This window comes from Podarcis tiliguerta, assembly GCF_965153285.1.
Source record: "Podarcis tiliguerta genome assembly, chromosome: 6".
NCBI lineage: Eukaryota > Metazoa > Chordata > Lepidosauria > Squamata > Lacertidae > Podarcis > Podarcis tiliguerta.
The window spans coordinates 2948261-2960351 of NC_139539.1; the positions used below are offsets into that span (position 1 = coordinate 2948261).

A 12091-nucleotide genomic window follows, 5' to 3' on the forward strand; every position below is an offset into this window, starting at 1 on the left:
TCCGGTCTGGGCCGGATGTGGCGCCATGGAGGCCTTGAGGGGCGCGAGCGAGCCCGCGAGAGGAAAATAAAGGCGAACGAACCGCCGCCGCCTCAGTCCCCTCAGCCGCCGCCGCCGCCTCCTTCTCCCCACGGAGCGGTTCCTCTTCCCCGCAGCTTCCGGTCATGGGGCCTCCGCCGCCCGCTCAGTTACCACAACAAGAGCTGGGCCCGCCTTCGTCGTCGTCTTCCTCGCCTTTTCCTCCAGCCGGGACGAGCCAGCGGAGGGGAGCGACTCGCGGGGTGGGGGTGAGCGAGCGAGCGAGCGGCCTTGAGGGGTTGTGTATTAGTGGGGGGTGGGGGACGGTTTCTCGAAAGTACGCATGCGCGGGGGTGGCGGGGGGGGTTTAACGGAGTTCGGGGCGCCATTATAAGAACCCCCCCCTCCAATGTTAGGGACACCCTCCCTCCCCTCAGATAGGCCACAATATTGCAGTAAGCGCCGTGCACGCGTGTTTACAGAGCCACAACAAAGGTCAGTTCCCTGCCCCGAGGAGCTTCCAGACCTAAGGTGGGAAACGGGCGGGCAGGAAGAGCAGGTGCAGCTCTACTTCGTTGCAGGTGGAAGTAGGGACGGGACTGGAGGAAGGAGCCCTGGGGCTGAAGAAGGGCAGGGGGGGGGGAGGTCGTAGCTAGGAAGACACCAGCCTCTGTGCCTTTTGGAGGGAAGGGTGAGCGGTGTCGCTGTGGGTACTTGGCATGCCGGAGGCTCTAGGATCAACCTCTGGCGTGAAAAGGATCCAGTGGGAGGTGTTGGGAAAGACCTTTTCTGCCCCTAAGCTGCCAATCAGAGCAGACCATTTTGGGCCTGATTGAGACAGTAATCATGGCTTGGAATGAGGCTGGCTCCCATATTCCATTGCCAAGAGAGAAAATACACAGAGACCTCCATCGTTTCTCTCCCCTTAAAATAAACGTGAAAAATTTGGAGCTCCCCATAGGGATTTTAGTGCTATGAACTCTGCTTGCCCTGTTCTCCCCCTTCAATCCTCACTTCTTCCATAAAACTAGGTTAAGCACTTTCTGCACCTGTTTGTTCGTAGAGGGTTCCCTGAGTCTTGGATGCAGTAGAAGCCATGTGCCTCAGCCGCACAAACAGCATTTTAGCCGCTCAGGTCTTATTTGAGCCTTTGGCTATGTGCAGAAGGCTTTCCGTTGGTTCTGCATGCTCACTGTCCAGAGTGCTGATGGGCAGTTTCTTTTCTGCCTGGAGAGGGAAGGGCATGAGGGAAGAAAAGTGCTGGAGCTCTGGCTTTGTGCCCACCTCCCCTGAGAAGGTCACATGGCCTTGTCCTGATTTGACCTACTTGGATGGAAGCACTTGGCCCCAGCAGAATGGCAGCCTGCCCTGTTGGCTTGCCAAATTCCCAGGCAGATGGGCAAGCACAACAATCACATTAAAAATAAATCTTGGCATCCCTCCTGCAGGTGACGCGAGTAGGGAACGTCACTTGAACAAGGATCAACAGTAAGCTTTATTAATTAAGTGAAATGGCAGGGATGAGGCTATAGTCAGAAGGTTGGGGCCTCTAAGCTGTTTCGTTTCAGTGGCCCTCCTTTTGAAGCTGGTTGAGGGGCGTAATTTTAGTATGAGAAAGCAACTGAGAGGTGCCAGGGCATGTACAATGAAGAACTCTGACCCAGCCATCTTCTGAAAATGATGTGATGTTTACATGGGACCATCACTGTTGTGGTGTTTTACAGAGTACGGTAGCCCAATCTTTCCCAAAAGGCATTTGAATTTTAACAATGTGAATGACAAAACAAAAACAAGGGCATGCTTCAGTTTCCCAGATGTAAAATGTAAACAATAATTATGTACCTAGTAGGCCAAGATGAGGACATTAAGGTGCTGTGACTTTTTTGTTCTTAACATACCGTCCTTACTTCAGGAATCTCAGAACTGCTGTAGAAAGTGTTCATGTGGTCTTACCAGCTGAGCAGTTATCAGGTCTTTCCCCCCACCTCCTTGGCTTTCATTGCTATGGGGCTGGTGCTCCCAGATCACTCGTCTCACCTCCAAATACATTTTCCCAATAGCAATTGAAAAAGTGACATCTGTATTTAGAAGATCAACAGAGGAATGGGTTAGAGCAGGCAAGATACTTTTGAAAGGTCACCCCCGACACTTCGGGAATTTGGATTGTAATGATGTAGTTTCCATAGCCCAAGTGGGAGCATTCCAGGCCTTATAGCAGAGTGGGAATTTACTGGTCCTGCTTTCCCCCTTCACTCACTGCTTTGCCTGGCTGGCTATGCCTCTTGCTGGCCTGGGTAGAGCATATAAAGAAGTGTGAGAGGGGGTGCAGCAACTAGCCCACTGTACAAAGGTAAAAGTTACATGAGTTGCTCTCTCCACTTTTGCCTCCTGAAGGTTGCCCAGAAGGCAAGGCGTCCCTGAGACTGGAAAAGGTTCCCACCCCTGCTCTTACATCATGCAGCTCACCTGATTAAAGCAGTGTACTAGTTCAGTGGGTAAGTGTTGGGTAAGGTAAATGCCATCTCCTTTATCAGGCATTTGCAAGAGTAAAAGGAGTGTCATGCACTGAATCCAAGACACACTATGTCAGTAATGAAACCTCAAGATGAGCTGGACTATGTCCTGAGCCTTTTTTTCTCTTTTCTTTAAAAATGCAGTCAGATTTCCACTGTTGCTGCAATAATTATACACTCGCATTGGCATTTAAGATTGTGGTAATAATCTTTTCTTTAAATATTGAAACTGAAAACAAGTCACAAGGGCTCTTTAAAGGTTGATGTTGACATCTAGGAATCTAAATCTTTTCCTGTACTCAGAATAGGGCTGGTGCCTAAAAGTAGATTTAAAATGTGGAGTCTTGTCCCACCATCTCTGTGCATGTGTCCATTCACTTCCCTTAATCATGCAACTCATCATTCCAGGTAGCAACCTCTTCTTGCTGAAACTTTTGAAAATTGTCAGTGGGTGTGACTATACCAGTGAGATGCCCATGGGCAGGACTTCTGCTTCATTTGGCCCTCCTCTGCTAGGCCTGCCATGACCGCATTCTTCACCAGCGTCCCCAACTGGATTCAAGATGCAAAGCAGGAGGAGGAGGAGACGGGCTGGAAACTAGTACCCCGCCCCAAGGGCCGAGAAAGCGAGAGCCAAGGGAAATGCCAGCACGAACCGCCAGGAGCCTCCTTCCCCAGTGTGGATAAGCTGAGAGCAAACCCAGAGCAGAGACCGTACGGCTGCCCTCAGGTGCACTGTGGCAAGGCCTTTGCTTCCAAGTACAAGCTCTACAGGTATGTAGGAGAGATGGGTTAGAGCAGGCATGTTCAAAGTCCGGCCCGGGGGCCTAATTTGGCCCGGAAGTCAGTTTAATCCAGCCCCTGCTGCAGTTTATCACCTTGGGCAAACTGCAAAAAGCAGCTCAACAACTTCAACCCTAAAAGGTCAAAAACTTTGGTTGGCCCTCATGCATGTTCACTTCATCAAATCTAGCCCTTTTTGAAAAAGGTTTGGACACCCCTGGGTTAGAGGGTTGGGCTAGGACGGAGCAGCCTCAGGTTCAAACTTGGCCATGAAACAGGTTTGTTTTAGAGCAGTGTTTCCCAAGCATAAGAAGGATAACTTACTCTATGCGGCCATAGATGAAAAGTTTGGGGCTGCTGGGGAAAGGCAACAGACCTCGCCACACAAGCCTCCATAACATCCTCCCCCCAGGTCCCATTTATGATCTGAATGGTGTAAGATGTGCGGATGGGTTTGACAAATGCCAAATTCTTCGCTCTCCTTCACTCCTATAACTCTTAAAACCGGGCAGAGGAGAATCTCCTTGCCCAAGCTAACCTGCCCAGCTTTTGTGGTGCTTGTGGCGGGGGCGGGGGCAGGGACACAAGTAAGCTGCTTATAACCTGTGCTTCTTTTCCCCGCAAGGCACTTGGCCACCCATTCTGCCCAGAAGCCCCACCAATGCATGTACTGTGAGAAGATGTTCCACCGCAAGGACCACCTTCGCAACCACCTGCAGACACATGACCCCAACAAAGAAGCTCTCCACTGCCCAGAGTGCGGCAAGAACTACAACACCAAGCTCGGCTACCGGCGCCACCTGGCCATGCATGCTGCCGCCAGTGGCGATCTCAGCTGCAAAGTGTGCTTGCAGATGTTTGAGAGCACCCAAGTCCTGCTGGAGCACCTCAAGGCCCACTCCCGGAGGCCCTCGGGCAGCGTGAAGGAGAAGAAGCACCCGTGCGACCACTGCGACCGCCGCTTCTACACTCGCAAAGATGTGAGGAGGCACCTGGTCGTGCACACGGGCCGGAAGGACTTCCTGTGCCAGTACTGCGCCCAGCGATTTGGCCGCAAGGACCACCTGACCAGACACATGAAGAAGAGCCACTCCCAAGAACTGCTGAAGATCAAGACGGAGCCAGTGGACATGCTAGGCCTGCTCAGCTGCAGCTCAGCCGTGGCAGTGAAAGAGGAACTGAGCCCCGTCTTGTGCATGGCATCCCGGGATGTGATGAACAGTAAGAGCTTCCCTGGGATGCTGCCAATGGGCATGTATGGGGCACATGTCCCCACCATGCCCAGCTCAGGAATGCCCCATTCTTTAGTCCCCAACCCTCTGCCAATGGGAATGAGCTACCCCCTGGAGTCGTCCTCCCCACCACAACCTCCCCCAAAGTACCAGCTTGGATCTACCTCATACTTGCCTGACAAGCTCCCCAAAACAGAGGTGGACAGCTGTTTGGCAGAGCTCCCTGGAGGCCTGTCCCTTGTGCCTGGTGAGCCATCCTCGTCCTCTCCTCAGCCGATCACCCTGGAGGAGACTCTGCTCTCCAAGAGCCCCGCTCTGCTTTCTGAGGCTCTCTGTGCTGCTAACATGGACTTCTCCCATCTCCTGGGCTTCCTCCCCTTGAACCTCCCGTCGTGCAACCCTCCCGTGTCCTCGGCGGGTCTGGTCATGGGCTATTCACAGGGAGAGACCCAGTCACTCCTCACCACTTTGCCACCGCAAGAGGCGCCAGGAGCCGCGACCTCCCTTGGCTTCGGAGCACTTCACTCGCTGCCCTCCATGTTCTCTCCTGGCTTGGGTGCAACCACCTTGCCACGTTTTCACCAAGCGTTCCAGTGAGGCAGCTGGGGAAAGAACGGGACTTTCCTTCGGCGTGTGGATTGTGTACGGCAAGGGTGCCCAGATTTGTTCTCCTTCCTACCGTAGGCTGGGAAGGTTTGAGGGGAGGAGTGCCTGCGTGGACTGGAACTGCCATGCGGACTTTGATGTGCGCCTCAGACCCAGACAGTGTGTAGGTTGCAGCAAATAGAAATTCAGGTATTTCCCCAACCTTGTTTGTTTGGTAAATCAGGCATCACACTGACCTTCCTTGGGGCTTCCGTCCTCATTCCACTTTATTGAATCGGGGGTCTGCCTCACGTTAGGGCACAACATTTCTTCTGCATTTCAGCACCTCAGTCCACGGGGAAGGCTGGAAGAGCCTGTTGTCGCCTGCTGCCCCTCCCACATCACCTCTCCTGGTTGCGCCCACGCAGTACTGAGTGTGTGCAGAGTCTACACTTCCTTTCTTCAGAGCCGCTTCATTAAGACTCATTCCAACCGAATCGTGTTTACGCACCCGTAAAAAAGTCTTCCCACCCACCCCTCACCCCCACCATTGCAAATCAGGAAGTGCCAGGAACACCGTCCTTGTTTCTGGCGCAGCTCGCACACTGTTTACACAATGGAATCGGGTCGCCCTGATTTCACTTCACTACTTCCATTTCTTCCCCTGTGGGGAAAGCAAAACTGACTATGGATTGCTTTTGCCAATTTAGCTGACTGCTCTGTAGGTCATGTTCCCTTAAATCTCAGCGTGGGTCAGAAGGATCCTGCAGCCCAAACAGCCCGGCTTGCTTTTCTGTGTTTGTGAGCACTCTTTCCCAAAGCATACGCAGGGATGGAGGGGAGTGGACCACAGCCTCGCCTGTTAATGGAAGCTCATTGCCTGAGGGCTTCTCTCCACTTCTGTGGCTTACTTAAGTTCGGCACAGGTCTGCCACAATGCCTTGCAATTGACACTTGGTCCTTGGCTTTGAAGCACAAAGGAGCTTGCTGAGAGAAGCCAACGCTTCAGCCCAGCAGCAACAAGTCCTGAGAAGAAGCTTCCTTCTACCTCACCCCAGTGCTTGTTGGAGGAAGCCATTGGGCTGTGCTTTGCAGTAGCCACAGAGCTTAATATTTCAGCCTCATAGGCATTGGAGTGGGCTTGCCCAAGCCGTTCCTTTGCCCAAAGGAATAGGGTCACAGTCTTGCTCTCCCAGTGGCTCAGCAAGACTTGTGCCACTTGCCTCTTGAAGGAAGTTTGGCAGCATTTGTGGGTGGCAGCTTTGACCCAGCTGTGTCGTGTTCTCAATATGCCTTCATACCCTTGTTCCTGTGCTTCCCACAACTTCCTATCCTCTTTTGTCTCCTTGGGACCTTGCATTCCTTTGTAAGACCCCCTGGACTTTTCTTTCCCCCCTCTCTCGCACAGCCAGTTCCTAGAGTTTCCCCTGTGTTCCAGGAATGTGTTACCCAGTTAAAATGAGGGCTGCTTCGTAGTGTTTTCTGCCATCTTGCACCCATACAGAAAACCAAAGGGTGGGGACATGCAAAGAGTGCAGTGGCTCTCCGGGTTGCTGTCTGCTTCTGCGACAGTTCAGGGTCCTTGCGTGCTTTGTCTTCCAAGGCAAGTTGATGAACTGGGCCCATTGGTGCTTCCCAGTTGCTCCTGGGTTTCTGCTTCTCCATCATGCATTTGCGTGCTGGGTTTGCTGCTTCCTTTTCCCCTCTTGCTTGGATTCCACTTCCTTTTCCCCTTGCCATTTCAGCAAGCTGCTTTCCTGGGCTATTCTGTCTGTATCACAGCAAATACCTCATGAAGTAGGTTCCCTTCCTCCCTGTCCTTATGAATTCGCACTTGGTAACCTCGTTTGGGGTCAGTCTGCCTGTGTGGCACTTCAGGGTATCTTCACGAGCCCCAGGTGTTCACTTCTTCATACCTCAGATATATATATACATACATATATACATATATAAATAAATATATGGGGTGGAGTAGGGGTTAAGACAGTAGGATCTGTTTCTCTTGCTTGCCTGGGTATAAGCCTACCTCTGCCTTCATCCTAAGACGTAGTTAGTGGTCTCTCTGGAGCCCCTTCTGCTTCAGCAGATACATAGCAAGTTTGTTTTCTACTAGTTCCAGTTAGTTCCAGTTTGCTTTTAAGGTCTGGGGTTTTCTCCCATTGCCTTCCAGTGTTTAGATGCTTTCAGTACAGGATTCCCCCTCCTGCAAGGACAGGCTTTGTAGGCTTAGCTAGCCCTTCTCTAGCTGGAATTATTTCATATCAGTTTAGTATTTTGCATTATACTTACCTCAACAATAGCATGTGAAAGTGAGTTCCACAAGCCATGCTTCTTGATCTGTTTTTAAGACGTTGCCTTTCTAATTTCAGCGAGTGCCTTGCGCTGGGTAAATAGGAGAGTGTCTGGGCTTCTCCTTATCATTCAGTATTTTTAAATACCTCAGTTGTGTTTCCTGTTCCTCTCTTTTTCCAGAAATTGCTGCACAGTCTCTTATGCAATCCTCACCACATCCCTACCTCGACACTTGTGATAAATCTCCACACTTCTACCTTCTTCAGACTTTTGAACGTAACTGATCCAAGATTTTCCCAGTTTGAGTTGCCTTTTTGTTGTGTGACTCTTCCAGTTTTTGGCAATTCCTGCCTTGTCTGTTGCCTGCTTTACTGCTTCCAGCCTTGAGTTTTGACAAAAGTCTGACTCAGGAGAATATTTAAGGCTATAGCCCTTGTTCTTTTGAATATGTCTCCATGACTTGTGTTTCTTTGCTCTTATTACCTAACCGAAGATATAGGTAAGATCTTTGTGCCCCCCAACCCCACCATGTAATTCAGAGCCATCTTGGACCCCAAGCTTAGTATTCACATTTATACCAAAATATTTCTCTGCTAATAATTTGGGGTGGGGTAAGAACTTGAGTGAGAACCATCCACTGAAGCCATGTTCACATGTTACATATGTAAGATTTGCCATCATGTCCCCGTGCTGTTCCGCCAGGATGCATTTTGCAGGAGGAAAAAGCACAGACCAGCTCAAACTGGGGTGAGGAGGAGAAATGTGGCAGAATCTTCTGTCCCACTACCAGGGTATTCTCTCTGTGCAGAACTAAGCTTCCACTGAAGTTTTTTTTTTGGGGGGGGGGTACTTCCTCCACCCCTCTTAGCTTTACTCAGGAGTGAAATTGTCTGAATCTGAAGGTAGCCTAGTGTCACAACTAGGCAGTGGGAAGGAAGCAACACTTAAGATAGGAATGAGCAGGTTCCTCCCCTTGGTGCCTATCCCAGGGATAGCACTACAGTAAAAGGAAAGGGTCCGTCATTCTCACTGCTCATCAGTACACAGCTTTCAGGTTACCTTGAAAAGTAAGATGAGCTGATTATCTTACCTAGTAGTTGTTAATCTTTATCCCATTATTACACTTAATGACAACTAGTTCTGAAAACTTATAGCCGGTGGAAATAAGGATATTTTCTTAGTGTTAAGCTACTGTAAATTAATTTCATTGAGGCCCATATTATTTGGAAAGCTAAACAACTGGTCTGTATTCACCCTTTCCAACTGGCATGTGGGTGGTTGTTGTTTTTTTAAAAAACACACTTCAGTTGTTTCCTTCCTTTTGATCCTAAATGTGGCTTATTGATAGGGGACTTAATTTCACGCGACTTGTTTCATAGTGTGATGCCCGTTGTGAAGTAGAATTGGGTCTTGGAGTTAAAGAGGTTTCATTCCTCCTTGCAGAGAGAATTCAGCTTTAACCAAGGCCATTCCTTCATCTCCCCCCTCCCCTATTTCCCCAGAGCTTACGAATGATTCAGGTCATGATGAGGTGATCTTGCCACAGCCGTACTCTGTTAAATGCCGCTTGTATTCTTGTGTAGTCCAACCTGATATTTACCACCCTTTCATGAACCATTGAAGGCAAAAGGTTTTTCTTCCTTCCTGGTGTGGCAGATGCCAGTTCATGCGGCACAAAGACTGGTAGGATCACCTGTTGGAGATTCCTACCATGTCAAAGGGGGGACTGGCTAAAATGGCTGCAGTTTGTTGGATCCTCTTGGCCATTTGTTCATCCTTGGTGTACCTTTTTAGCCTCCCTCTTGAAGAAGCTGGTACTTAGACCCTTCCTAGCTTTAGTGATGCCAGTGTTACAGCACCCTAAACAGTTTGTCTCCCATTTAGCTTTGCGGTTTCTTCCTGTACCAGTTAGCCACCTGTCTTATGCCAAATACTACAACATCGCAGCTCTCTATGTTGGACTCTTTCTTATTGACCAAGCTGTTTATTTCCCTTTTAGTTAGCAATAAGCCCAATGGCTTTATTTTACTAGCACTGACTCTTCTCTGTAAATAGTAAACTCATCAAGGGGCAGGGAGGGTTGTACCATCCCTTCCGTTCACTGGCACATCTTAAAACTCATAACCCATTTTATTTTCTGACTGAGGTGGCAAGATGCTTGAAATTTGCAGATAAATCCAACACGCTCTTCTGTCCCAGAACGCTTCGTCCTTTTGTGTTCAGATGATGCCTTTGCAAGTTCTTTCGTTTCTTGCCTTGTTTTGTGGGATTGACTGTCCCCAAGAAGAATGTGTCCTTCACAGCAGTGGAATTAAATTTTAGAATACCACTATTTCTAGACTTGCCCATTAGAAAGGGCGAAAGTGAAAAGTTGTGCAGCCTCCTGGGATTAAAAGGAAGAGGGAAAGTTGACATCTTTTGGATTAGTGTTATGAAATAGTTACGCCAGATAAAATGAATGACTGCAAGTGCAAGCTCTGTGCAAAGAGTTACACCTACAGTGTGTTGTCTACATGTGCACTGCATGCTCCCCTCCCCTCTGCATTGGTGGTCCTAGCAGAAAGGTCCCTAGACTGCCAGATCTTAACAAAAATGGTGAAAATGGTATATGATCAAAAAGTGGGAGTTTTGTGGCCGAGAGAGGGAGCGCATATGTTGTTGAACCCTCTGTGATTCTGGCTTGGTTTGTGTCTTTCTGCATTTTTTGCAACAGCTGTTTCCTTGGGACATCTCAGAGTGCTTCCTCTCACCATCCACCCAAAGAAAGAAATGTTATGTGTCGTGTCAATGAACTAAGTATCTCTCTGCTGTTATCCATGGCTGTTTAAACTGACCCCCCCCCCCAAAATCTAGGTAGTCTGGAATGGCTGCCTTCGCCTTTCCAGTTTTAGTGTGTTCTCAACCTCTAGCGAGCATCTCGTTAAAACTCTGGGTTTTTGCTTAGTCTTAATAACTAAGAGCTGTGGTTTGTTTTGTTTGTTTTTAAAAATGAATGCTTTGTAATGTGTTTTAACCAAGGTTTTACCCTACCTGCTAAACAGGATGCTTTTGCCTTAGAGCAGGCTGTGGGGCTATACCCCCCGCCACACACACACACACACACTTTGTGATCTGCCACCTCAAGGCGCCGGCCATCACTCCCATGTACCTGCTGCTGCTTGCGATGGTGGCCACGTTCTCATAATTTCATTGTACTTCTGTGTGCATATAAAGGATGGTAAGGGAACAGGGCAACTGCTGTCACCCATGAGAAAAAGGGGGTGATGGAGGCATTGCAGGAAGGAAACAAGACTTAGTGGCCTGCACCTCCCCAGGGAGGAACGGAAGCCTGTGGGTGCCTGCACTTGGCATGGCACGTGCCCCGGGTCAGACAGCTGAGCTCTGGTTGCTCCTGCAAAAGCCTTAATAGCATACACTGTGACTCTGGTGTGCTTTGTACTGGGCAGGGTGGGGGGCAGGGAACATGGGCAGAGGACAACATCATCTGCCTGCAGTGGGACACGATTCTTGCTTTGGAATTTGAGATTTGGGACAGCATCTAGGAATGCTATATTCCTAGTCATTTTTCACGGGAATGTTTCCTGTTCCTCTGAACAGCACAAGAACTGATGGCTTGAACTCACAGGTGGCCCCTCTGCCTGAGAGTGTCTGTCCCGTGACTGTGTTTTTGCTCTCCTGCTCAGGGCTGTGGTCTTAACAGCTGAACTTTCAAGGGCTCATTTGGAATTTCTCCGATCTTGCACCTTGCAAGAGGGAGCTGACCTCTTTGGCTCACCTGAGCCGTACCTGCCTCGTCTCCCAAGCCTGCCTGCCCTCCGTAAGAGCCACCAAGGCCCTCTAGGCCTGAAGCTGGGACTTCTCAAACAAATCTAGCACTTTTTCTAAATACAGCAAATAACCTCCTCTGATGAAAAGTATTGTAGGACTTCTTACAAGTCCAGGTTTTTAAAACTAAAGATTGAAGTGCCATTAGGAAGTGTACAGTTCATCATTGTTCAGTTAGCTTTTCTTTGTCTTACAGAATTAAGTCCAAATGAAAGAGGGTGTGTTTTGTTTTTTTAAAAATGAAAATGCTTATTAAAAATGTTTGAAGTATAAGCTCTGCTGTTTGTTTGTGGGAGTGGGAACACCTATGAACAACGCAGGTTGTATGTACTCAGGATCCATATTCTCTATCATCCTGCCGGAGTCTCTGGCTCTTCCCTAGAAACCTATCCCAGGGGTGTAGCATGGGTTGCAGCTGCCCGAGGTTAGTCCCTTCACTAGCCAGCATCTAATCCATGGGGGGGGTCCTGTTGTCCGGGCAGCCCAGGACCTCCATACACACTGTCCTGACTTGCACCCTGGGGACGTCACTTCAGTGCTGCTAACACAACAGAAACAATGTGGGAGGTAGCAGGTCCAAGTTACCATTTTCGGCAGCCACAGCAGGTGCTGTGATTCTCCAGTGGTTTGACTTGCCCCCCGAAACAGATGGATGCCAGCCACAGGAAGTTGAGTGTGTGCTACTATGAGTGTGTGCAAATGGAATAGTGGTTCCTAGATAGACACCAATGTAGAGTGAACATACTTAATGGGCTTAAGAAGCCTTTGTGGCGTGTCAGTTGGAAAAGTATAAGACGGGGGGGTGGGCGGCGGGATTGATTGAACGAGAGTGGAGGAAGTAAC

The 12091-nt window shown here is 49.4% G+C and overlaps 1 protein-coding gene across 3 annotated transcripts; it reads left to right on the forward strand.

The window, feature by feature from the left end:
- The first annotated feature begins 8 nt into the window (after positions 1–8).
- On the forward strand, positions 9–11521 carry PLAGL2 (PLAG1 like zinc finger 2). Of its 3 annotated transcripts, none has more exons than XM_083447496.1 (4): positions 9–287; positions 2413–2513; positions 2940–3305; positions 3940–11521. In XM_083447496.1, the coding sequence occupies exons 3-4, from the start codon at positions 3055–3057 to the stop codon at positions 5141–5143; spliced, it is 1455 nt and encodes a 484-aa protein (XP_083303622.1). In that variant the 5' UTR covers positions 9–287; positions 2413–2513; positions 2940–3054; the 3' UTR covers positions 5144–11521. The 3 variants fall into 3 exon arrangements, with proteins under 3 accessions (XP_083303622.1, XP_083303623.1, XP_083303624.1); XM_083447497.1 differs by having other exon boundaries at positions 24–281; XM_083447498.1 differs by lacking the exon at positions 2413–2513 and having other exon boundaries at positions 24–287.
- Positions 11522–12091: the final 570 nt, after the last annotated feature.

Coding starts and splice junctions, on each gene's coding strand:
- PLAGL2 (XM_083447496.1), top strand. CDS start 3,055: ATGACCGCATTCTTCACCAGCGTCCCCAACTGGATTCAAGATGCAAAG. Junction 3,306..3,939: donor TCCAAGTACAAGCTCTACAG/GTATGTAGGAGA, acceptor TTTCCCCGCAAG/GCACTTGGCCACCCATTCTG.